The sequence below is a fragment of the Sinocyclocheilus rhinocerous genome, unplaced genomic scaffold (assembly GCF_001515625.1).
Source record: "Sinocyclocheilus rhinocerous isolate Xijiao unplaced genomic scaffold, SAMN03320098_v1.1 scaffold1702, whole genome shotgun sequence".
NCBI lineage: Eukaryota > Metazoa > Chordata > Actinopteri > Cypriniformes > Cyprinidae > Sinocyclocheilus > Sinocyclocheilus rhinocerous.
This window is the reverse complement of record NW_015636534.1, coordinates 117,833-144,559: the sequence shown is the minus strand read 5'-3', so window position 1 is coordinate 144,559 and position 26,727 is coordinate 117,833. Positions and strand designations below refer to the sequence as shown.

Below are 26,727 nucleotides of genomic sequence, written 5' to 3'. Positions count from 1 at the left end.
ATGCAAACATAAAAGAAAACCAGACTGGACACGAGCACAGCTGTTACTTCTTGCCCTGCTGGTTAATGAAAACAAGGATATAATCAAAGGAAAATCTGGAGTTGGGATAACCTTCAAAACCGAAGGCGATATCTTTATAAAAGCTCATTATCGTCAAATATTTCTAAAATGCATTCACCTTGAGAACTTCATCTTTGTTTCCAAATGCAATGACTTCGGTTTTTTCCTTGTTTAACTGAAGAAAGTTCTCGCACATCCAACTGTTAATTTCATCAATGCATTGGCAGAGGGAGTCATTGGGGCTGTAGTCATTTGGCGATAAGGCTAGGTAAATCTGGGTATGATCTGCATAGCTGTGATAGGCGATTTGGTTCTTTCTCATTATTTGACTTAGTGGGAGCATATACAGGCTAAACGAGCGGTGCAAGAATTGAGCCTTGTGGGACTTCGCATGTCATGGACGTCCACTTAGACTTATGCTCTCCTATACTCACATAATAACCTCTCCCTTCTAAGTATGACCTGAACCATTTGATTACCATCCCAGAAAGCCTGACCCAGTTTTCCAGTCTCTCTAGTAGTATGTTATGATCGACAGTGTCAAACGCAGCACTGAGATCTAGTAGAACCAGCACTGATATTTTGCCAGAATCAGAATTAAAGCGAATATCATTTATTATCTTAATGAGCGCTGTCTCTGTGCTGTGATGTGGTTGGAAACCAGATTGAAAATTGTCCAGGTATCCATTTGAGTTTAAGTATTTGTTCAGCTAATTAAAAACTACTTTTTCAATAATCTTCCCTATAAAAGGAAGATTTGATATTGGTCTATATTGCCTCAATATGGGTTATCAAACTCTTTTTCACTTTCCTATAAAAGGAAGATTTGATATTGGTCTATAGTTGCTCAATATGGTGTTATCAAGATTGCTCTTTTTCAGAAGGGGCTTAACAACTGCAGTTTTCAGGGAGTTTGGAAACGTCCCAGAAAGAAGTGAGGTGTTCCCCACTTCTACAAGATCTGCTTCTAAACAGTTAAACACACTTTTGAAAAAAATATGTGGGAAGTGTGTCAAGATAGCAGGTTTGACGATTTAAGGTGCTGTACTTTTTCTTCCAAAATGTTGCTGTCAATTGCTTCAAAAGCAGACATAGTACCTTCTTTTTGAAATTGCGGTCGAATCTGTCTGACCTCTGTTTAACTTGAGGATGTGCTAATCGCCTTTCTGATATTATTGATCTTCTCAGAAAAGAAGGAAGCAAACTCATTGCATTTGCTGTCGGAGAGCATTTCACTGGGAATCTGACTTGGGGGGTTTGTCAGTTAATCTCTCAACAGTAGCAAAAAGAGTGCGAGTGTTATTTAAGTTACTGTTTATAAGGTTTGAGAAGAATGACTGTCTAGCTTTGCCTAGTTCCACATTGAAAGCACGAAGGCTATCTTTATATATGCTATAGTGGATTTCAAGTTTCATCTTCCGCCACATCCGCTCAGCTTTTCTGCATTGTCTTTTCATACTCTGAACTGCTGTTGATTTTCTCCAAGCTGATTTCTGTCCGCCAGTCTTCCTGCTGACTTTCAAAGGAGCAATATCATAAATAACATTCTTCACTTTTGAGTTAAAGGAATCAAGGAGAAGATCAACAGAGTCTGCAGAAATGCTTGGTGTTAAAGATATAGCCTCCATAAAAAGCACACTGGCATTTTCGTTAATGCATCTCTTGCTGACAGAGACAGATCTAGATTCAGTGGTAGCAGAGATCAATATATCAAAGAAAATACAGAAGTGATCAGATAGTGCTACGTCCTTAATAACAATGGATGAAATGTTTAGACCTCTACTGATGAGTAAATCTAACGTATGTCCTGGATTGTGTGTGGGTCCATGCACATGCTGAATCAGGTCAAACGTGTGTTCCGCCTGTTTTGGAAGTCCAGCAAGTAACTTTGTTTCAAGAACCGCAATCCTTCGTAGAAGTTTATGGCAGTTAATGCAGCAAGTAGATTCCACAAGAGGCATTTTCTTTCTCATCTGTTTGAATGTAGGCAGCTGTGTTTTTCCGTCTTCGGAATGCAAGCTGCTGGCAGTGGGAGACAGAATCTTCTTTTTCATAGTATTATTCCAGTCCCAAAAAGTTTTTAATTTTAGTGTTTCTGCCAAAAAATGTGTTGTTTGAGCACTGTGCTGATCTGCTAGAGTTAGAATCTTAGAAAAATCTGAGAAAAGTACATAAACATAGAGCAAAGCGCGGAGCAGTAAGCAAGAGCGTCCGAACAGTAGCGAAGCCGGAAGCAAAGTGACAGTGAAATAAAGACAAAAGCAAACAATTCAGTCAAATGTATGCTACAAAGTCAGTGCTGTAGCTACTACGATTAAGTTGAATAAATATATAAATATGAAACATAACTTTGTACTCAGCCAAAATGACATGACCTGGAACAAATAATAGATTCATGAGACTAAAGATTACCTGTTAGATATACCCAAAACTAATTTTATCTCATGTTTAGTCACTAGTTGCGTCCCAAATGATGCTCTATGCACTTGCTTCGTTTCTGAATGAATCAGCCATTTGAACAAATCGATTGAATGAATGACTGAATGACTCACTTATTAAGACCACCTACTGGCACTTTTAGTTTTATATTTAGAGTATCGTTTCTTTTTTTAAATAATTTCATATTTCACTATTTATTAGTATTTTTTGTATGTTGAATTAAAATATTTATTTCTAAAGATATTATGTGCATGTTAATTAATTTACCCCCCATCCCCCCCCCACACACACACACAAGTGCTCTGTCCCCCCGATAGTCACTGTGTAATTCGCACCCTGGCTACCCCTACTCATAGGTGAGGAGCCTCAGCTCAGTCTAGAAAACGCAGAAGACCCAAATTGGGGAGGTGAAACCACCAACCCACAAACAGTCGACAGCGACTGGTTCTGACTTGCAGCAGGGGAGGTGTGCGGAGGCCCTAACCCTGTAAGGAAGTCAGTGGTACAGAAACAGGTCATAGTTACGCTGCAGGGGAAAGCTAGTTAGTTATACCATGTATAAACTAGCAACAGAGAGATGAAATGGATCATACTCACCCCACATGGATCCCGCGCATGTCTCAATTTCATGAATACACTCTGAGGCAAAGTCTGAAGAAACACTTGGATCCAGACCATCAGTAGGTAGTTCTATGATACACAGAAGCTAATCAAAGCATAATAGGCCCAGCATGAGAGACTGTAATGCAAGCGCAGGAGGCTCTCTCCTAACCTTGGTCAGGGGGAGGGGATGGTGGTTTCAGGGGAATTTGGGAGAGGAAGATGAGGGCAGATGTTAACATTTTGTATGATCTCTCTTATTTTGTTAAAATTATTCACATTTTCACAGATTCTGCAAGGGGTTCCCAAACTCTTGCATGCCACTGTATGTTATACTGTCATTCTGATGTGTGTCTCTCTCTGTCCCGGTTTTTTTTTTTTTTTTTTTGGTTGTTTCAATATCAAATGTATGTATTATTTGTATATTTAAATGGAATAACAGATATGGATTGTACTGCACGTTATCTTGCTTATTGTACCCAAGAGCACAATTTATTTATTTCTATATGCCATTAGTTCCAATCACAAAGTTTCAATAAAAATGAATCATAGCTGTGACCCTTTTCAAATAAAGTCATTTGCAGTTATTTATGCAGTTGAATTTGATAAACAAAGGTCAACAGCAATGACATTGGTAAATAAATGTAGAATATATCTGTAAAGTATATTTGTATAATTGAATTGTAGGTTTACAAAATGTTTAAATTAATTCAGTTCAAGTCTTCAAGTCGAGCACTTACAAAGAATATTCTCTTAAACTTTCCTCCAAGAAAAAGTAGTCCATTACTGTGTATAAAAACGTTTTGCAACAAGCCTGTGTTTTGTATCTATGACGCTGATGCTCACTATTAAATTATTAAGTGCTACAAGGCCATTTTACGATGGCCAGACGTTGTTTTGAGTCACAAGATGGTCTCGATGACCTATTCTTTTTGGTACAGCATGAAAAGAAAGACATGTGACAATAGCATGTTGTCCAAATATACAATTTCTTAATCATTATTAACCTATTTGTGAGTAGACCATTGCATAGAGACGTATTTCATGCATTACTGAATCAGATGCAGATAATATTGTATGTTTCCTCTCCATTAGATTTCTGGGGGTTGACTCTGGATCTGAACACAGTGAATAAACATCTCCGTCTGTCTGAGGGGCACTCAGTGATCACGTCTGCTGACACAGTCCAGCTGTATCCTGCTCACCCGGACAGATTTGACTGTGAGCTGCAGGTGTTGTGCACAGAGAGAGTGTGTGGACGCTGTTACTGGGAGCTGGAGCTGTATCGCAGTGTCATATAAGAGCATCGGCAGGAAAGAAACCAGTTCTGCGTGCGTGTTTGGACGTAATGATCAGTCCTGGTGTTTGTCCTGCTCTCCCTCCGGATACTTATGCTGGCACGATAATATAGATATTGCCTGTTTCCTCCAGCTGCTCTAGAATAGGAGTGTATGTGGATCTCAGTGCAGGAACTCTGTCCTTCTACAGCGTCTCTGACACAATGAGCCTCATCCACAGAGAACAGGCCACATTCACTCAGCCGCTACATCCAGGGTTTTTAGTCGGGTCCAGGTCAACATTTGACTGTGTGATCTAACAGTATAAACAATACTGAGATTCATAGGAAAGCTTTTAGCTTTATAATAAACTTAATGTTATTTTCCACAACCCCTGTAGAGCTATTACAAGATATTACAAGAGTGAAAATCTAATCTAATGTTTACTCAGAACTTTGAAAACAACCAATAGGTTTCATTGATGTTCAATAATTGGAAATGAAAACAACATATCCCTCTCAGTGCTTTGGAATATTAATAAAAACATTTTTCTTTGGCTCAAAGAACAAATTAATTCAGTGTGCCAAACAAAGCAGGACTGTAATCGCCATAGACTTTGCGAGTAAATATGCGTTTACTTGTAGTTATCACTACTAACTTTTAAATGCTGCATAGAAATTATCACAGAAATTAAATCATATACATTAAAAAACTCATAATTTTATCACATTTAAAAAAAGACTTGAATAACCCATGACATTTCTCTTGCAAAACATGTTTAGTAAGTTTGATAAAAAGAAAGCAAGAAAGAATGCTCAGCCAATACTATTGACAAAATTTCAAGAATAAGAACGACCAGAAATGTCTCTGAACAAGCAGCTTATCATTTATTTATACACAGAAAATACAATACACAACACATATGATTTACAGTGGATGAATAATCACAACCTGCCCTCACATGACTATTTCCTTCCACTCATTCACAACTTATGAAATATATTTACTACATTTAAATATTATTGTTTTGGTGTGTTATAATTACTATCACAGGGTTTGATGAAATGCACAGAAGAGTGACTGATTGCCTTGGATTGGTTGGGAGAATGAGATTCTTATAGATGTTTCAGATCTACTAATTACAAAACCCTAAGACCTCACTCTGGGTGGTGTTATTTTTTGCCGAATCTTTGTGGCACAGCCAAGCTCCATATCTGTCCAGGAACAGTCTCCCAGTCGCGAGACTGTATCCTTTCCTCTGTGGACAAGCCGCTCCGAGTCCCCCGACCAAACCTGGAGTGCAAAGAATAACGCCAAAGTAAATCCTGTGGATATTTCTGTCATCTTTATGGCAGAGAATATCTTACAGACCACCCACAATCTTCCATACTCACTGAAATGTTAAAAACGGTGTAAATGTTATGGTACTGCTGAATAGGGGATCCAGTTATACACGGTCTTTGACACAGTAAATCACCAGATCTTCTTTTCTACTGTCAGTGACACAAACATCATTGCAGCTGCACTCTGCCACCTCTCCGGCAGGACTTTCAGGGTAGTGTGTTTGAGGTGAGCAGTGTCTACGCCACATAAACTAACCACTGGGGTACCTCAGGGTTCGGTCTTGGGCTCCTTCCACTTCTAACATTACTGAGATGTTTCACTGAGAGATCTCCACTGGACTATTACAATGCTCCGCTTGAGACCCTTCCTCTGTGTGCAATCAAAACTCATAAATATAGGTTTTCAGTGGAAGGACAGAACAGCAGCTAAATCTACACTACAAGTGTATGTACAGTTGTATGCAGAGTTTTTACCTTGTTGACAGTATTGTTTACGATGGTAACTTTAAAGATGTGGTTATAATGTCATGCTCATTATGCCCTTGTAAATAAAGAAGTGTGCTTAATTGTATTGAATCTTAGAAATTAAAAAAAAAATGATGATGATGATTTCTTTAAACTATACGCACCGCTGTGGTTGGTGCAGCACTGAAGGGTTTCGTTCGTATCTCTGAGAGCTGTGGAGTAAAGAGCGCAACATTTCCACCAGAAGACGATCCTCCAGAAGATGATCCATCTGCTCTTCAGTGGCCTGTTACACATCAGTGACAGTCAGCATCTCCCTCCTTCACAAACACTCAAGATGCTCTTTTACTTGAAAGTCTCTAGTCTGATATGCTACGACTGAGTAAGGAAGCTATAGTGAACTTTCTTTAAATGCATGAGAAATTTCATAGCCAAAGGCATCTAGCTGCTGCCATGCACTTCTGAAATTATACCATCAAACATAGAAAAGTGTTCATCATACCCCTCGACTCTCCAGCATGTTGTAATTGTCTGCGTCCTCGCGTGACTCCAGCAGGAGTTTGCTCTGCTCCAGCACGTCGTCTTTGGGGATGGACTGGCCCATATCGGTCATGACCAGCAGCACACCCAGCAGCATGAACCACACGCCCGCTTCCATCACTACAGTACTACTGCCTGCACTGGTTTAGTGGTGTGTGTGTGTTTGGAGCAGATCTGGAGACTGGCCTTAAATACAGAGAGTGTTTGACCCCAGAGACACAAGAGGGTCCATCTGTGATGCTGGGATTGGTGATGGTCTGTATGATGGATCCCACAGGAGATCAACACGCTCATTCAATCTCATTAACAGCTCAGCAAATACACTCCCAATACACTAGCCAGCTCCTGCTTTCCTCATATCACTCAGGAAAAACGACACTCTGATGACATGGTCAGAATCATTAGAAGATATCTGATGTGACTGAAGTCCTGGAGACTTTATTTGTTAACTTTCCCATTCATCTCAGCGACTGATGCTCGGCCCCCAGGAGCTTACAGCAATGGTAGAAGAAACAGCAACTCTTGAATGGTCATCAATGGAAAAAAATATCCTTTTGCCCTCATGACGAGGTTGTTACAGTGTTTGCTAACTAGCTGAAGCCTGACACACACACACACACACACACACACACACACACACTGGGATCTGCCATTAAAGTGCTGCTCATGTCATCAGGGACGAATCTACGCAACACTTCCATTAACCACCATGACTACAAATCGGATTACAGACTGTAGAGCTGATGTGTGTTTGAGGTGGTCTTAGTAAGGCCCCATTTGCAAGATAAATTTGTTCATCACACCAAAATGACTAAAACTATGTAAATAAAACAGAAAACAAAACAAGTGTTAAATACACAGTGGGGTCTAAAATATACTAGCATTCATCTAGACATCTTCAGGACATGATGAATGAAACCGATGTTGCAGCTCAACTGGTGGCGCCGCTTCTAGCAACACAAGGCCATGGGTTCGATTCCACAGAACACATATACACACTGCAGAAAATGATTTTTTGTTGTAAATTGGGATTATTGGAGTGTTTTACAAGAAAATAGGGTCACACTTTAGTTTGGGGGCCAGTTCTACTAACTATTAACTATGACTTTTGCCTCAGTAAACTAATGTGCTGTCTATTAATAGTTAGTAAGGTAGTTGTTAAGTTTAGGTATGGGCTAGAATAAAGCATTAATATCGGCTCGAATATGCATGCTAATAAACAACTACACTAGTCAACATTTGAAGTGGATCAAAACCTTTCATCAAAGTTGTCCTAAAACCTAAAACCTCTTGTCTTAAGACAACTTTGATGAACTTTTTTGATCCACTTCAAATGTTGATTACTGCAGTCACTAATGTGAATTGGTCGTTAAAATACAGTTTTACCAGGAAATATTATTTCAGTTTTTCTACTTCATATTTCTAAGATTTCCAATGTTTTTCAGTGCAAGTCAAATGTGCTGCAAGCGAGAGACTCTTCAGATGAAAGCCTCTTCCGGTGAGCAGGAACATGTTAGTCTCTGAAGCCACTGCACACGTCATCCTGCCGAAGCGGCGTCTCTCTGGAGAGCGCTTGTGTTTTAGAACAGATTTAGTGCCGACTGATGAAGCTTTACACTAGACTGGACTCGTAATAGCTCACCAGAAATGATCACTTAGCTGCTGAACTTTTATTGGCTCAGAAATCTCTACAGCTGATCTCAAAGAGACATAAAGGCTATATATACTGTATAGTCCCATCACTTATGTGTACCCCTGTGAAAAGACGTGTTTATCGTAAGTTTAACGCAAGTTAACATACGCTTTGAAAAATCTGAATAGATTTTTATTCTTATTGTAAAATGATGGAACATTAGGTCATGAATATTGTCTCAAAAGTCATGGAAATGTATTGGTAAAAATGTGTATGAACCGTCCAACGGTGTGTTTGGGTATTCCAGTAAAGCAATGTAAGGGTCACTTTTGCCACTCTGAGCTTTCTTTAACAGGTTTTTTATGGTTTGGACTGCTCGTTCAGCTGTGTCCTGGCCTGGACGTCACATCTTCAAATTCCCACACTTTTGCAAAGTCTCTGAAATCTGGTGCACTGTGGACCATTGTCTGAGACTATCTGGTATTCCACGCCTCGCGAACATTGACTTCATGGCCACAATTACACTCTGAGCAGTTGCGTCAGACAGGAATTTGGAGTAATAATCAACGGACAGTAAGTAATCTGAACCATTGAAATGGAACAGATCTCTGCCGATTTTTGACCAAGGTCTTCCTGGTATTGGATGCGATATCCTTGGCTCTCTTGGGTTGCTATTAAGACATTGGGAAACAAATTCTTCAATTCAACCAATACGGAACATCCCTGGCTCTTTCTTTACATTTCACACCTCCAAGATGTGATTCATGAGTTTTCATCAGCTTTTCATATCTCAGTTTGCTCGGAACAATGAAGTCCTTATGTGAAGCTTATTTCTTCTTTGAAAGTCCAGTATGCCTGAATCTGTTTTGGAACCTCACTTCTTTCTTTAGGCCATACATCCATCCTGTTCTGCCTCCTCTTTTCTTTGTGTTTTTGACACTGCTTATCTTGTTCACATCAACTAATTCATCTTTTCATTTGATTTGACGTTATCTTGTTGGCCCTGCAGGTGTCTATCACTTTTTCCACTGAGAGCTCTGCGTCACGCAACAGTCTTGCGTGAACTTTTAATGCCACATATGATTCTATCCCTTATAAGTGAATCAGTCAAATCGTGAAATTCAGTCTTTCGCCTTGTGTTTAAGATCAGTGACATACAAATACGAGTAGCACACAAAATACCTCACAGTGTGCACGATTAATAGGAAATCATGAAGCTAATCTGAGACGGTTTCATTAGGCACGTCTCTGCGTGATTAGAGACAGACTAGAGTTTCATCATCTGTGTATTAACATCTCATTCAAATCTGCACTCGCCTGCTTAAGGCAGATCGGAACTGAAATTAAACCGACACCCAAGAGACAAACAGATGGACTTGAAGAAAAAGAAAAAAAAAATAGTTGACTTAAAGTGCACTTGCTCTAGGTTTCAGATGCTTGTATGTATAGACACTCATATGTGTAACTTAAATGATCTTCTGTCTTTGCCAGGACGGCTCACTCTGGTTTGTTTGCACTCGATCCTTAAATTGTTGCTGTAGCACTGAAACATTTCACATCATACTTCATGAAGATGACACTTTGGGCTTTTATTAATTTGTCAGCTACACATGTACAGTGTGTACAGGTTCATCAGATTCATGTCTTAAAACAAAAATACATCTCAGCCGTTCTCTCTCTCAGCTGAATTACTGACAGCATGGAATGTGTCTCAAACATACAGCAGAACAGAACACAAGTATCTGCCTCACACCAACATAACTCACATTTACATGAAAACGGAGAAACCGGAAATTAAATCATTTCAGTGGCATTTCAAAACATGAATGAAATGATCTGGAATGAAGGGAAACTTTTGATGACAGTCACATCTCCTAATGAAGACACATCAGAATGCACAATACGACAAAACAATGAAGAATTTAAAGGCACTTTTGTCGTTTCCATTTTTTTTTTTTTTTACAGCTGCATTAACTGTAATGCTTTTTATTTTGTTCAGAAACTCTTGTTAGTACAGTCAAATGACGGCAAATCTGTTCAGCAAAAGAGTTTGAACTAGTGATGCACCTAAACTAAATAAACAGCCAATGATAGAATCTTTGAAATGAAAAAAAAAATGAATGAAAATGATAAGATGATTTATTGACATAAATGAGGTCCTTTATTTTTAGTTTTTGACCAGAAGGTTTGGCGTGTCAGTCGTCTGCGCGAGCAGAGCACTTGCTAGTGTGCACAACGGGCGTCTCACGCGTCCTGCATTCAATGCCGTCTGTACTGTTCCTTCAATAAAATAAATACTCATTTCTCTTTCATTCAGGCATTAAAACACGTGTTTTAGGGTGAAGGCAGGCTAATGTTCCTGCGGGTCATAAAAACACTTCATCAGCTTATTCATGGTAAGAAAAGCAGCCTTTGAGAACCTACAAATAACGGTTCAAACCTTCTAGTCTGCCGTTCATCAGCAAATGAATCATTAGTTAGCGAGTCATTATGTTTAATTTGTACTGTTAAATTATCTTGACTTCACACTGATTGTACACAGACCGCTCGGGGTACGTTCTGTAAGGAATCATTTTAAGCCCATATTTCTGCAGCTGTTGTAGTAAATAAGTTATCTGAGGAGCACAGTAGATCTATCAGTTCTGCCAGACCTACAATAGTAGATCTATACAAAGTGATCAGGAACTGATGCAGGAAAACCAAGAAAAAAAGACTAATATTTGGATTGTGCTGTTGGTTACAGTGAGGACGTTCCTCACACTGGAAGAACAAGCAAGTGTTCATACTGCTTCAGGAATCAAACTCTGGCTGTTCATCCATGAGAACGGAGGGCGGATACTGAACCGAACCTCTGAAGTCCAGACGAGAGACGCCCAGAGCGATCAGACAGCGCCACACCTGAGTGCACACACACACACACACACACACACGTTTGTTTCTGTGAATTATGGGGACTTTCCATAGACTTCTATTACTTTTATATTGACCAAATTATATTTTCTATCCCCTAACCCTAAACCTACCCCTTACAGAAAACCTGCTTGCACTGTTACACTTTCAGATAAACATCATTTACTATTTTTAATATTTTTTTCCCTGTGGGGACTGCAAGCCAGTGCCCACAATGTCAAATATTTCAGGTTTTACTATCTTTGTGTGGACATTTAGTCTCACACACACACACACTCTCTCTCTCTCTCTCAGGACGGTGCTGTTGAGGGCCGTCACATACACCACCACAAAGTACATGTTGATGGCGCACACCACCAGGATGAGCAGACCCCCGCCGATCTTCCACACGCTGCAAACACAACACCCAACCGTCATCCACCGCTGATCACAGCTCATGAGCGCTCAACAGAATCAGTGAATACAGCAGAGACCGACAGCGTTCACACATCTACACCGCAGCACCACCTACTGGACGCTTATCCATCAGCTACAGACGGATTCTGAAGATTGTTTTAGTTGCATGTAAGAAAGCAGTTACTAAATGTTGGCTCATGAGAAGCCTCTGCGGTGCGGTCTGATGCCTTATGATGCAAACAGAATACGGGTTTTTCATCATCTCACATCATGAGCAACGCATGGGCATTTATTTGGGTTATTTTAACATTATTAATTTAGATTTTACTTAAAGCAGCCTACACCATACAGACAGTTAAACATAAACATTCAAGCATTTCAGACTTTTTTGACACAAAACGCAACAGAAATATCAACCAGAAATATATTTAACATTGGATATGTGTCCTACTTATGTACCAGTACACTCACATAAAGTGATGTATACAAAATCCCAAATTATTGTTTACATCATCAAAAAAATGCACATTATATTATCGACCAGCTCTAATCTGTTAAATATGACTATAAGGCATGAAGATGTTTATAATAAAGCTTGGCTGTCTATGCAGTAGAAAGGTGAAACAGTGAAATCGGTGCCACCAGACTACAGAAAAAACACCCATAATGCACTGGGCATGTTGCCGTCCAATGCCACTCCCAGTGTGCTCCCACTGGATAGGCTTGACCCGAGTCAAATCGTTTAGCGGGAGCGAGGGTTTAGGTTCAAGACCTTTAGGTTTCTGTGTGTAGACGATATGTCAATAGTTTTTCTCCACTACTGACCTACCTTTGATTTATTCATTCAAAATTTGCAAAATTCCAAAATGTTATACAGTAAATTCCATTTCTCCGACTGGATTCCATGATTCTGTCTGCATCACAGAAATCATTCGGCCTTAAGTAAAGTATCCAGAGCACCGCAGACAGTGGCTAAAGAATCACTAATGAAAGTATTGTGAAGAGCGCAGATACACATACACTTGACTTGGCTTTACTTGGACTTGGATTTAGTTCACAAATAACTTATGACCTAAGTATAATTTTCATTTATAATAATTAGGGATGGGCATTTTTCAAAATTAATGTATTTGAATATTTGGGCTCATAAAAAACTAATATTTGTTTATTTAAATGATATTTAACTGAAAAAGATGTTATTTTTCAATAATCGAGTTTTGTCACTATTTGTGAACAAGCTTATGATCAGGCATTTTACACAACAAAGTTACGTTATATCTCAAGGTTTTCTTTTAGTTGAAATCATGTGTAAACAAAAAATATATATATATTTAAAGAACAAAAGCATTCAAGCTCAAGCAGAGCAAATGGAAAAATCAAGCAGACCCGTACAGAACGTACATACACTCGAGTCGGCCAATGCTTATCGTGTTTATATTGTTTCACATGTTAACACTGAGAAAAACAATAATATCCACATGCTCGGGTGAACATTTTTAACATGATGCTGCCATCGTTCTGAAGGCAGTTTTACCCTCCTGTAATTTGACTCTAAATTTGTGAAAATAATGAAAATTTTAATTTTAACCTCTACAAACCAGTGGATTAGTATATGCATCCATGACATTTAATATTTTGGCTTCCTTCTTAATTTATATATTTCTTTCACCAGAAAAAAAAAAAAATTGAGGCAGGGACCTCTGGTTGAGTTGCCACAGAACGACCCTACTGTGTTCATGAGGGGTGAAAAGAAGAAGCTGATCAAAACATCTCGCACATGAAAAACCCTGTCGTTCAGGCTCCTCATCTGCTTCTCTTGTCTACCTAAGCTGAGCTTCCCGACACGTTCTGAGTTCAGCTGCGGAGTGAAGCACAGCAGATACTCACAGTCCGTTGGCGAAGTCGTTCATCAGTGAGGTCAGGCTGGTGAAGGTCAGGATGGGGATCAGAGCAAACGGCAGCTGCTCAACACAACGAACCCAGATCAGGGGCGCATTACAGAATCTTTCTTATCTTAATACAACTATACAACTACAGGGCATATTATACTACAATACACTACAGTATTTATTACAGTTTATCAGTTCACTACAGTATGCTGTAGCACTCATTAACAAAGTGTTGTAAATACTATAATATATACAGTGTAATAAATACACTTTACTATAGTATGGTTCAAAAACACTATAGTATTTACTAGGAATTAGTATAGTATTTTTGCGCCCCCTGGAGAGCTGCCGGAGCATGCATGTACCTGCATGCTCTGCAGCACGTTCAGAAAGTCGTTCATGCCGGTGAGATGCTGCACGTCCTGGAAGACGGCCACCAGGAGCGTGGGGAAGATGGCGATGGAACGCGTCAGCAGCACGCGAGCGAAGCGGGACCAGCGCAGGTTCAGGAAGCCCTGCAGGAGCCAGACAGACTTCACACATGCCCAAACATCACTCCATTCACTGAACCGAACGGGCTGGAGACCCACATACCTCCATCACAAACTGACCCGAGTAGGTTCCGGTCATGGTTGAACTCTGCCCAGCGGCGAGGATCCCGATGGCCCAAATATACAGCGCAGCCGGGCCGAAGAAACAGCCCAGAACCACACCCTTCAAACACAAGCACACAAACATCATACAAATGACATGAATATTTCACTCAATATAACATCTAACATTTGAATCATTAAATATGACACTTTGACCAACAGGTGGCGCTTCGGGACCTATGAAATCCGTTTTATTTTTTCCAAATTCAGTTTTTTTACACTTTAATTTTTTTGGATTCCGTTTTTTCTAGACTCTGTTTGAATGGTTAAATTAAATTTTTATTAATCAAAAAGCATGTCCAATTAATCGATTAATTGATTAATTAAATCATTAAACTTACACAATTATAGGGGTCATCGGATGCCCATTTTCCACAAGCTGATAGGATTCTTTAGGGTCTTCATGAAAAGTCTACAACATACTTTGGTGAAAATTTCTCAGTGGTAGGGTAAAACAACACCCTTTTTACCCTGTCAAAATCAGCTCTGTTCACAGCGACCCGTTTCAGTGCATGTCCCTTTAAATGCTAATGAGCTCTGCTGACCCCGCCCCTCTCTGCCATGGGGTGACCAGCAGACTGTAAACTGGACTGGAAAGGCGATTTGCAAAGATTCATTAAAAACCCTTATACTCACTTCTTCTGCAGATGAAGCTGGATCACGAATGATTCGCACAAACTTAAACGCATTTAGGTAATTTATTCAAAGTTTGACAAAACTTACATTTTAATGCCCTGTGAAATGTTTTATTTTTTTTTCTCAAATTCATTTTTTTTTTTTTTTTTAATTGATTATTATTATTTTTTACCAAATACCTGGATTCCATTTTAATGATTTCATTAAATGGTGATAATCAAAAGCATCTCTAATTAAACAACCTTATAAAAAAAAAATTATTTTATTTTATTTCTTTCTTTTTTTTTCCAGAAATACTGTTTTATGAAGTTTTCAGCTAAATAAATTCGGTATATATTTTTTCTGGTAAACAAATAATGTTTTAATAATAATTTTATTATCAGTATTAGTACTATCATTAAATTAAGTAATATTTCCGAAACAATTTCTTCAAGTTAAACCAAACTTTCATTTTGACCGCTTGCTGTGTCAACCTTTAGTTTCTGTCTGTATATGACATAACGAAAGTTTTTCTCAAAAGAAACGGTAAAATGCTCATGAAGTGACCCTCAGAGCAGTTCTAGAGATTATGTTCATGTGTTCATAGGCTGAGATCACAGTGTTTCAGTATGAGTGTGTAGTAAAGGAAACCGCGCGTCTGCGTCATTCAATCAGGATTTATATTTAAATGGTATTTTTGCAGACACCCTTAATATTAACAGACACTTGTCCATATCGTGTTTTGATTTCACTGTACTGACCTACTTTTGATTTACTCATCCAAAATTTGCCAAATTGCGTGACATTCCGCGTTTAACAGAAAATGCAGTTTTTTTTGACTGGATTCCGCAATTCCGTCTGCGTTTTCCGCATTGTGGAAATCATAGGTCCGCTGTCACCAAACACCTCCGGTCATGGGATACATACAGCCTTTACATTTATGCATTTGGCAGATGCTTTTAACCAAAACAACTTACACTGTGTTCAAGATACACATTTATATTAATGAACGTCAGTGTGGTTATCATATTTAGTAGATATATATTCATAGTGAGATTAATCCAAGCAATCCAGCGTAAGGCGTTGGTTTGCATCATACCCCTTTGTAGATGTCGACCTCCAGTGTCTCATTGTTGGCTGGGAAAAGCTCACTGTGAGCACTTCCTGTTTCATTACACTGCAGACTCTGAAGAGAAAATACCAATGGAGCGCAGTTATAGATTTATGCTCAAATGTGAAACACTCACTGCAAACCTCTCTAACAGGAAGTAGATGTGAAAGTGCTCACCACTTCCATGTTGGTCTTGCCATAAAAGGCCTCTGCAAAGACGGCCACCACAAACACATTGATGAGGAAGGAGATGAAGAGAGCGATGGAGGACTCGATGAAGTAGTACTTGTTGGCCTCCTTCACCTCTTTCTTGTTTGCTCGATTTATGTCTCGTGACTGAAGCGAAGAAAAAACTGATTAAACACATCAGACGGACTTCATGGCAAACAGACGAAAAAATATCTAAAATCTAATTACAGAAATAATACACAAACAAGTTTTCACTCATTCATTTACTTATTTTACCAAAATTATGAAGTATGCAGCACTTTCCAATCAGCGCATACTTGTAGGGCTGTCGATTTAATGCATTAATTGGATGCGATTAATTATGGGGAAAATAACGTGTTAAAATGATTAAGGATTGATTCAGTTTCTGATGAATCTGATGTAGGAGTCTATTAGAATGCTGTTAACTGAGCCTAAAACTCAAAATAGGAGGACAAAAAAAAAAAAATGATATTGATTTATACAACAGTTCAATTAACAAGAAAGTAATATTGTGTTCGCAAGCTAAAATAGTTCTAAATCGAGTGATTCAGTGAATCGATTCACTTAATTCTAGAATGAATCAGCTGCTTGAAGGAATCGGTTGAATGAATGACTCACTCATTAAGACAGTGACTTGCCATCACCTACTGGCAATTTTAGTTTCATATTTAGAGTTTAATTTCAATTTTTAAATCATTTAATATTTCAATATTAATTTTTTAAAACCCATTAATCTTATAGCATAACTTGTGTAATTCTAATTGCAGGGTAAATGCATTAATGAACCTAATGATCATTAACGATGCAGTTTCTGAAAACAATGTTTTGACCACATTGTAGACTTAAAAGTTAATGTGTAATAAATTCTATGCAGAATCAAAATATTTCTTTCTAAAGCTATTTTTTTGATGTGCAATTAATTAGATGAATATATCAGCACATCATGCAATTGAATAATTAATTAGCCTAACTAGATTTCAAATATGAATCGCTTGACAGCCCTAATCATTCGTTTAACTGGTTCACACATGTGCATCTCATTGTTTGATCCTACAATGGTTTATTTACATTGAACTACGGCTTCATACACATGTGACCCTGGAGCACAAAACCAGTCATAAGAGTGCATTTTTTGAAATTGAGATTTATGCATCATCTGAAAGCTGAATAAATAAGCTTCCCATTGATTAGGATCGGACAATATTTGGCCGAGATACAACTATTATCTATTGGCATAAAATAAAAATTGATAATTTTGACCCATACAATGTATTGTTGGCTATTGCTACAAATATACCTGTGCTACTTATGACTGCTTCTGTGCTCCAGGGCCACATACATGTGATGTGAGCCTTTCACTGACCTTCACAAGAGCAGAATGCAGGTAGATGTTATGAGGCATTATGACGGCTCCCACGATCCCGACGGCCTGCTCCAGCTGCGTGGGTCCACAGCCGCTGCAGTACGGCACAAACATGCCCTTCAGCACCTCGGCCTGGTCTGGAGCCACACGCACATACTGCAGACAACCAGAGCAGAGAGACACGTCACACGCCGAGCGCTTACACACTCACCTGCTGACAACATGCTGCAGCTGCACTGAACCTCGTAACCAAAGCTGAGGGCCATGATGGTGATGAGGAACCCAAAGAACGCCTCCAGCTTCCTCAGACCTGAAGACAGACCAGACACTCGCATTAGCGCCACGACACGAGCCGGTGCCATCACTCTCACGCTCCTTCAGTGCAGACCTACCGTACTTGTCCAAAAACAGGAAGACGAAAGTGTCAATGATGGTTATCAACACTCCAGCCCACAGAGGAATCCTGCAGAAGAGCATCAACAAGATCAATGAGCTCCATTTCTACACATCCTCAATCAATTCAAACATTCAATATAAGACAGCAACAAACATACTGCAAGTTCACACTGTGAGGAGCTCATTATTGCTTATCAGAATGACATTTACAGCTGTTTTCAGAGGAACAACTGGTTAGTGTCCTTAAATCACTCTGAACAAATAACAGGTTAAACTAACAGTTTATTAAAAGAATAGTTCAAAACTGAAAAGGAGCTGTAAATGTGCTCATCCTCGGGCCATCCAAGATCAGGATGAGTTTGTTTCTTCATCAGATTTGTAGAAATGCAGCATTGCATCAGTGTCTCAGCAGTGGATGCTCTGCAGTGAATGGGTGCCGTCAGAACGAGAGTCCAAACAGCTGATAAAAACATCACAATAATCCACAAGTAATCCACAGCACTCCAGTCCATCAGTTAACATCTGGAGAAGACAAAAGCTGAAACTAATCCAGCATTAAGACGTTTTTAACCAAAATACATAGAGTTCATAATCCATAATAACTCTTCCTCCAGTGAGTCAGTGTTCTGGTGTGAATCAGGAGAGAAATCTGCACAGATCAAGCAGCGTTTAAACAGCTCTAAACTAATATGTGGCTGGATTTTGATGTGAGAGACAACAGCAGATGCACTTTTTCACTGGAGGAAGCGTTATTATGGATGATTTTGGCCATGCATGGAGTGGATTATTGTGATGTTTTTATCAGCTGTTTGGAGTCTCATTCTGACGGCACCCATTCACTGCAGAGCATCCATTGCTGAGACACTGATGCAGTGACACATTTCTACAAACCTGATGAAGAAACAAACTCATCTACATCACGGATGGCCTGAGGGTGAGTAAATGTTCAGCACATTTGACATTTTTGGGTGAACCATTGCTTTGAGAAAAAAAAAGAAAAAAGCTGGTGCCACATAAATTAGCATTAAAAAAACTTGAATAATTGTCAGCTGCTAATCATCCTCACAGCTGAAGCACACATGAAGCGAGTCAGTCACGTGATGAAGATGATGAAGATGACGTACCTGCCGACCGACAGCAGATTGAGGGCGATGGCACAGCCGATGACCTCCTGCATGTCAGAGCCGATGATGGCCAGCTCCACCATCAGCCACAGGATGATCCGCGGCACCTGCAGACACGCCATACACAGTTACAAACACACACCAACCTCTCAGCCTTCACAAAACAGAAGACGTGCTGGTATTTGATAATGATGCACTGTGGTAATGAACACGCACAAAACTGCTGTGGGAACTTTAAAACACTAATAAATTAATTCTATGATCTCGTGATCTTAATAAATAAATCTTAAATCTTATGACTTTTTTGATTGACCAACACTGCATGAGTGCTGTGTAAAAGGGGCGCACACTGATGTAAACACCTAAACATCACAGAACGAGAGTTCGGCTGAATGAAAGCGCAAATTCACTCTCTGACAGTAAATGACGCTTAGAGAAAGACTCAGATTACACCTGCTAACAAAACACACTGCGCTGCTTTCTGTTTCTGCTCACCGAGGAGCATTTACATGTTTTCAAACAGTCTTCCAGATTTTTGCATCAATTTTGGTGTTTATCAGACAACACTTATTCAGACTTAATATTTGTTTTCAAACATTTGAATACATTTTTGCATTTTAATCATGCCAGATAAGATTTCTGAAAATGTTCTGATTATTTATTACTGTTCTTTACAGTTGCATTCATTTGTGTTCGTGCACTACCAGTCAAAACGTTGGAGTAATTAAGTGTTTTTAAATTTTATTATTAAGTCTCATCAAATAAATGCAAAATAAATAAATTACAGTAAAATAGTGAAACGTTATTACAATGTAAAATAGTTGTTTTCTATGTGAATATCTGTTAAACTGTAATTTATTTCTGTGATGCGCAGCTGTATTTTCAGCATCATTACTCCAGTCTTCAGTGTCACATGATCTTCAGAAATCATTCTTATCATACTTTTATTCATCGGGGCTGCATTAATTTGATCAAAAGTGACAGTACAGACATTTATAATGTGACAAAAGATTTATATTTCAAATAAATGCTGTTCTTTTGAATTTTGTTCATCTGTGAATTCTGAAAAATAAAATGTATCAGTTTCCACAAAAATATTGTGCAGCACAACTGTTTTCAACATTGATAATAATCAGAGATGTTTCTTGAGCAGCAAATCAGCATATTAGAATGATTTCTGAAGATCATGTGACACTGAAGACGTGCAAATCAGCATATTAGAATGATTTCTGAAGATCATGTGACACTGAAGACTGGAGTAATGATGCTGAAAATACAGCTGCGCATCACAGAAATAAATGACAGTTTAACAGATATTCACATAGAAAACAGCTGTTTTAAAATGAAATAACGTTTCACTAATTTACTGTATTTTTGATCAAATAAATGCAGTCTCAGTGAGCAGAAGAGACTAAAGGAAAACATTTTAAAAATCTTGATTGTTCCAAACTTTTGAATAGTAATGAGTGTAAAATGAATGAAAGAGTTATTAGTGTTATATAAATAAAGTTTGCTGAACTGGTTATTAAATTGTCGAGTGGCCAAACAGCAGAAGGTGCAGTATTTCTCCGGAGCTCACCGTAGGATAATGACGGTTGCAGACCTCGGCCAGATGCATCCCGGTCACGACACCGAGACGAGCGGCCAGACGCTGCAGCAGCAGCCCGATGATGGTGGCACCCAGCAGAACCCACAGCAGCTGCAGGAGACACACACAGACACAGGCACACACACAGACACACACACGCGCACACACACACACACACAGAGGCACACAGGCACAGACACAGACACACACACACACATGCACACGCACACGCACACAGACACAGACACACACACACACACACACAAACACACGCACAGACACAGACACACAAAGACAGACACACGCACAGGCACAGACACACGCACAGACACACGCACAGACACAGACACACGCACAGACACACAGAGACAGACACACGCACACGCACAGACACACGCACAGACACAGACACACGCACAGACACACAGAGACAGACACACGCACACGCACAGACACACGCACAGACACAGACACACGCACAGACACACAGAGACAGACACACGCACACGCACAGACACACGCACAGACACAGACACAGACAGACAGACAGACAGAGACAGACACACGCACAGGCACAGACACACGCACAGACACAGACACACGCACAGACAGACAGACAGAGACAGACACACGCACAGGCACAGACACACGCACATGCACAGACACACGCACAGACAGACACACGCACAGGCACAGACACACACACAGGCACAGACACCGACACAGACACACACACAGACACAGTCATTTCCATGAGTACAAATCTTAATGTTGAAGCATATAATGATATTCTAGGGAATTGTGTGCTTCTAATTTTATAGCAACAGTTTGGACAGGACCCTTTTCTATTCTAACACGGCAATGCCTCTGTGTATCAGGCAAGGTTCAAAAAGAACTGCTTGATTGAGTCAGTGTGGAAGAACTTGACTGGTCTGAACACCTCTGGTGTGACTTTAAATGCAGACCTCGAGCCAAAAACTTATCACCAACCACCAATGATTTGTACATATGGGTACAGTCATTTTAGGCACTTCCAAAACTGTTGCAACGGAGATGGAAATACAATTTTAAATACATGAATTATGTTTCCATCTTTGTTGCCACAGTTCTGGAAGTGCCTTTTTCTGTTCTAAAGAAGGAGGTGTCCCAAAACGTTTGACAATATAGTGTATATGCATATCTGATTTATGTCTGTTCAGTTGAAATTTTAAATGATTAACGTTTACAAAACTTGTAAGTTTGACATTTTCCTGAATTGAACCTGTGACCTTGGTGTTGATAGAGGAAGAAGGGGACTCTCATAATTTGGCAACAGACTGCCTTTTTAATATTTCACAATATAAAGTGCCAAAAGCATCGTTAATGGAGTCATTCAGGAGCAGATTCATTAAAGGGAATCCGAACTGGCGGCAGAATCCTTCGATTCTTTACGATTTCCATCCGGTGATGACTGCATCTCTACACAGAAACTGTGTGAATGTGATCAGCAACATTAGGACTGACCGCAGAGTTGTCCAGCTGAGTGCAGATGCTGGACATGCCTCACCTTGAAGCCCGCTCTAGCCCCAGACTGAAGATCCGACTCTATGTTCCCAGGGTCCAGATAGGCGATGCTCATCAGGAAGCCCGGCCCAGTGAAGGCCCAGAGTTTACGAAAGCTAAACAGCTAGAGAGAGGAAGAGTAACACATGTTAACCAAAGAGTTCATCACATTCCTCTCGACAGCAGCTGGGTCTGAGATCTGAGACCCAGAACGGCTTTGAGCTGGAGAATGTGTTCGTGACAACACTGATGGTCCCACAGCAGCCTTGAGGTCACAGGTAATAAAGACAGCGGTTTGAGTTGTGTCCTCTGAAGGTCACATGACGAGTGTCCACAGAGCGGGATGCCAGTGCTGTTTTCGTAACACTTTGCATTTGTTTATTTTTCCGCTTGTTTCTCTTCCTCTTGTTTGAGGAAATCAAGGTCCGTCTTGTTGTTTGGATTCATGAGTTAATGATTATAAACATCACAATCTGATAAAACACTTTTCTTACCCATCAGCTTTCTCACATACGCACACCTGATAACGGTGGTCATGCTCATAAAACTGCAGTGCCATAACCTGCCTATCACATTTGTTTCCTGTCACATTTCTGGATTATGATGGTGAAAGGTCATTTAATATGGCAAGATATGCCTGCAGAATGTGTCTGATAATTAAATCAGGGACTCGTCTCAAAGTGAATCTGGTTGATGCCCAAACACACTCTCATTACAGTTACCGTCTGAGTCGGTCTACACTGGAACTACCACAGCAGAGGTCACATCTTCACCTTCTTTAAATACTTCACCCAAAAATGAACATTTGCTGTAAATGTGCTCACTCTCAGGCCATGCATGATGAGGATGAGTTTGTTTCTTCATCAGATTTGGAGAAATGTGTCACTGCATCAGTGTCTCAGCAATGGATGCTCTGCAGTGAATGGGTGCCGTCAGAATGAGGCCCTGTTTACACTAGTGCGTTTTGAAAACGATCCTCGTCTACACTGGCGCTTTCACTGCGTTTCAGAAACGATCTACACTACACAACCGAAAATGCACGTCACATGACCATTCATGCAGGAACAACCATAGATATGTAGAGGTAGATGCCCTATTATTTAGATGCGTGCTTGGAGCGGTCGAATGAGGAATCTACCTATACATATCTATGGGTACAACAATGAGCATGATGTTATTGTTTACGCGGTCATCAAGGATACGCAGAGCGACTGTGGGCAGCCACGCCATCGTTTTCAAAAGTCTCCGTTTCGCTCCGTTTACACTGAAACACAACCCCTTTTCAATCTAAAACGGGGTCTGCAGCGTTTTCAAAAGTCTCCGTTTTCGAAGGTCGAAAACGCCGGAGTAGATTAAACGACAGGCGTAACCGTAGCAAAAGTTCTGCGTTTTAAAACTATAACGCACTAGTGTAAACAGGGCGCTGTTTGGACTCTCATTCTGACGGCACCCATTCACTGCAGAAGATCTATTGCTGAGACAGTGATGCAGTGCTACATTTCTACAAACCTGATGAAGAAACAAACTCACCCTGATCTTGATGGCCCGAGGATGAGCACATTTACAGCTCCTTTTATTTTTGGGTGAAGTATTCCTTCAACATGGAATCATCTGGACTGATGTACTCTTGGCTTATTATAATAACATTAGTTTGGTTTACTAGTGTATTTGATGAGAAGTCTGAAGTCAAAAATATAAACAGAGCAAATGCGGATTGTATTGTTGAACAGAATGATTGTTCAGTCGTTCCGTCTGAGGTACCTTAGTCATGTCATCCTCAGGGATGGGAACCTTCTCCTCGAAGTATGTGGAGATGGGCTCCTGCTGCGGGCCGGGAGACGCAGGGCTGTAGAGCTCAGGCTCCTGTGAGCTGCTCTCTGAAACACAGCGGTACAACACACATCAGACAGAGACGCGAGCTGGAGAGATTCACAAGAGTGTTCAGAGCGATGTGATGGAGAAACACGCTTCAGTCACACGAGCCGCTGAACACTCCTGTAATATAACAACAGCCAACATTTACACCCATGACTGACATTATCATCAAACCCAGGAGCGCCCAGGATCTGCTCGTGAGGATCCAGCAGAGCCAGAGAGTTCATCAGAGAATATGACACATCATAAACACGGATAGGACATCATGAGCACAGTAAAACACGAGGAAACGACGGCAGTAAACGCAGAGATCACTTCCTCTGAGGCTTACGACAGCTAATTACGAAACGCACTTTCACACACACACTCATTTAATTACACTACTAGTTAGCGTTCAAGAAGCCCTGTATAACCAGGGATAACCCTGTATCGTCTTTAAAGTTGTCCAAATGAAGTTCTTAGCAATGCATATTACTAATCAAAAATAAAGTTTTGATATATTTACGGTAGGACATTTACAAAATATCTTCATGGAACATGATCTTTACTTAATATCCTAATGATTTTTGGCATAAAAGAGAAATGTATAATTTTGACCCATACAATGTATTGTTGGCTATTGCTACAAATACACCTGTGCTACTTAAGACTACTTCTGTGCTCCAGGGACACACATTTGCTTTATATCAAGCACTGGCCACCTGCTCTCTAAAATATCAGCCATCAAAAAGCCCATATGGGCTGATCTGTAGTAAAGAGTCACGGGAAGATTCTTGACATTCAACAAATGCCTCGGATTAAAAAACTACTTTTAAATGCACCACTGCTAGTATACTAAACTCACTAGTCAACTTCTCTAAATGTCTAGTGAGTTACCGTCTGGCCAGCAGTATTACTGAAGTCCAAATTAGTGTTAAAACAACTTCAATAACTGCATTTCCTTAAGCTTTAAGAACTGAGGCAGCACTGGTTTTCCTGATGCATTTTGGACAGAAGCCCTAGAGACTCGCCCGATCGCGTCTCACCTTCCAGCACACCGTCCCCATCCCGTTCAGTCTTCATGAGCTCCACGAGTGCCTCTGCGCGTCTGAAAGACAGAAAACACAGAGACTGATGGAGAACACACTTACAGGCTGTTAACTGGACCGCACGCAAACTCTACACAAACAAACCAGACATGCCATAAATCAGCGTGCACCCATTTAGTCCACTAACAACTCTACTTACATGTTTTTGCACATTCTCTGTGCATCTTAATACTTGTTATTGCCGTCTCGGTTTTACTGTATACAGTCATACAGTATTTGCACTGCTGCAGATTTACTTGTGCTTTCATTACTATTCCTCTGTTGATCCTTTATGAATTAATGCACAGTCCAGAATCTAGATATACATTTCACTGCACAATATATTTTATGATAAAACTTTATAGTGAAGTCTCATTTGTTAATGCATTAACTAACAATGATTTATTTATTTATTCACTTTTTAACGCCATGCCAGCATCAATGCTATTTTTATGGCGACCTCTGAATAAATTATACAAGGTATACAATTAACAAAAGATTATAAAAGACATTTCAGACGTACACTAGACGGAAATGCTAAAATACATTCAGGTGATGCATCAGTTAGACACACCTCTGAATGAAACCGTTGTCTATTTACATTAAAAACAGCACAATCCAATAAAATATGTTTCACAGTATTTTAGTTTGAACTAACAATGGTCAAAATATTTTTACAGCATTTATGAACCATTCTTAGTTCATACAAACACAACTTTTCATTGTTTATGTTAGTTCCCATTGTATTAGAAGATGTTGAAATTAGCATTGATTAATAAATGCTGTAGAAATATTTTCCATTGTAGTCCATGTTAACTAACAAGTACAGTTAAGAAATAAAACTCCTGCATATCATTAATTATTACATACATGACATAACACGTAGACATAAAACTAAAAAAAAACAGTGTTTAATCTTTCATTTTATACTATTTGTTTCCCTTGTAAACGAATGAAATCTCAATGGCACACCTGCAGACGTCTGTTTTAGGTGCACCTCAAGGTTTCCCCTCGGTCGGGAGCAGTAATTACAGCATTAACTGACAGACATTTGACATGAATACAGCTGTTCAGAGCAAACCTCACACGATCAGACCACAAACACTGCTCACTGATTCGTGAGAAACAGGGTGCAATACTGAAAAAACAAAACCTTGTACTCAGAAAAATGAAACTACATTTATGTATCTTAGTATATGTTCTACACTACTGAGCTATGCTTTGATGCAACCTCCTGACTTTTCTCTTATTTTTATCTGACGGTGGTGACGAAAACCTGAATATTTAGTCATTTTAACAATCAAATACATTGAATCAATCAGTTAGAAAGACGGAAACCGTCACATGTGTGTGTGTGAGTGTGTGAGTGCAAGAGTGTGCGTGTGTGTGTGCGTGCGTGCGTGCGTGTGTGTGTGTGTGTGTGCGTGTGTGTGTGTGTGTGCATGCGTGTGTGTGTGTGAGAGTGTGTGTGTGTTTGTGTGAGAGTGTGTGTGTGAGAGAGAGAGAGTGTGTGTGTGTGTGTGCGCGTGCGTGCGTGCGTGCGTGTGAGTGTGAGAGTGTGTGTGTGTGTGTGTGAGAGAGTGTGTGTGTTTGTGTGAGTGTGTGTGTGAGAGAGAGTGTGTGTGTGTGTG

The 26,727-nt window shown here is 39.8% G+C and overlaps 2 protein-coding genes across 2 annotated transcripts in view; both read right to left on the bottom strand.

Moving 5' to 3' along the window:
• Positions 1–5,335: 5,335 nt before the first annotated feature.
• On the bottom strand, positions 5,336–7,196 carry npffl (neuropeptide FF-amide peptide precursor like). Its single transcript, XM_016562450.1, has 3 exons — positions 6,687–7,196; positions 6,349–6,470; positions 5,336–5,669 (listed from the first exon to the last, which is right to left on the bottom strand). Exons 1-3 carry the CDS (start codon positions 6,840–6,842, stop codon positions 5,549–5,551), a joined length of 399 nt encoding a protein of 132 aa, XP_016417936.1. The 5' UTR covers positions 6,843–7,196; the 3' UTR covers positions 5,336–5,548.
• Positions 7,197–10,733: 3,537 nt separating this feature from the next.
• The window catches only part of slc11a2 (solute carrier family 11 member 2), an 18,411-nt gene continuing 2,417 nt past the window's right edge, over positions 10,734–26,727 (bottom strand). Inside the window, exons 3-17 of the mRNA XM_016562446.1 lie at positions 25,055–25,116; positions 23,916–24,031; positions 22,159–22,278; positions 20,604–20,723; positions 19,025–19,131; positions 17,897–17,967; positions 17,747–17,814; positions 17,505–17,660; positions 16,109–16,267; positions 15,920–16,006; positions 14,147–14,266; positions 13,918–14,067; positions 13,551–13,624; positions 11,505–11,658; positions 10,734–11,255 (exon numbers count right to left, since the gene is read on the bottom strand). Coding sequence (XP_016417932.1) covers positions 11,148–11,255; positions 11,505–11,658; positions 13,551–13,624; positions 13,918–14,067; positions 14,147–14,266; positions 15,920–16,006; positions 16,109–16,267; positions 17,505–17,660; positions 17,747–17,814; positions 17,897–17,967; positions 19,025–19,131; positions 20,604–20,723; positions 22,159–22,278; positions 23,916–24,031; positions 25,055–25,091 — 1,647 coding nt within the window. The 5' untranslated portion in view covers positions 25,092–25,116 and the 3' untranslated portion in view covers positions 10,734–11,147. The remainder of the gene's footprint in view (positions 11,256–11,504; positions 11,659–13,550; positions 13,625–13,917; positions 14,068–14,146; positions 14,267–15,919; positions 16,007–16,108; positions 16,268–17,504; positions 17,661–17,746; positions 17,815–17,896; positions 17,968–19,024; positions 19,132–20,603; positions 20,724–22,158; positions 22,279–23,915; positions 24,032–25,054; positions 25,117–26,727) is intronic.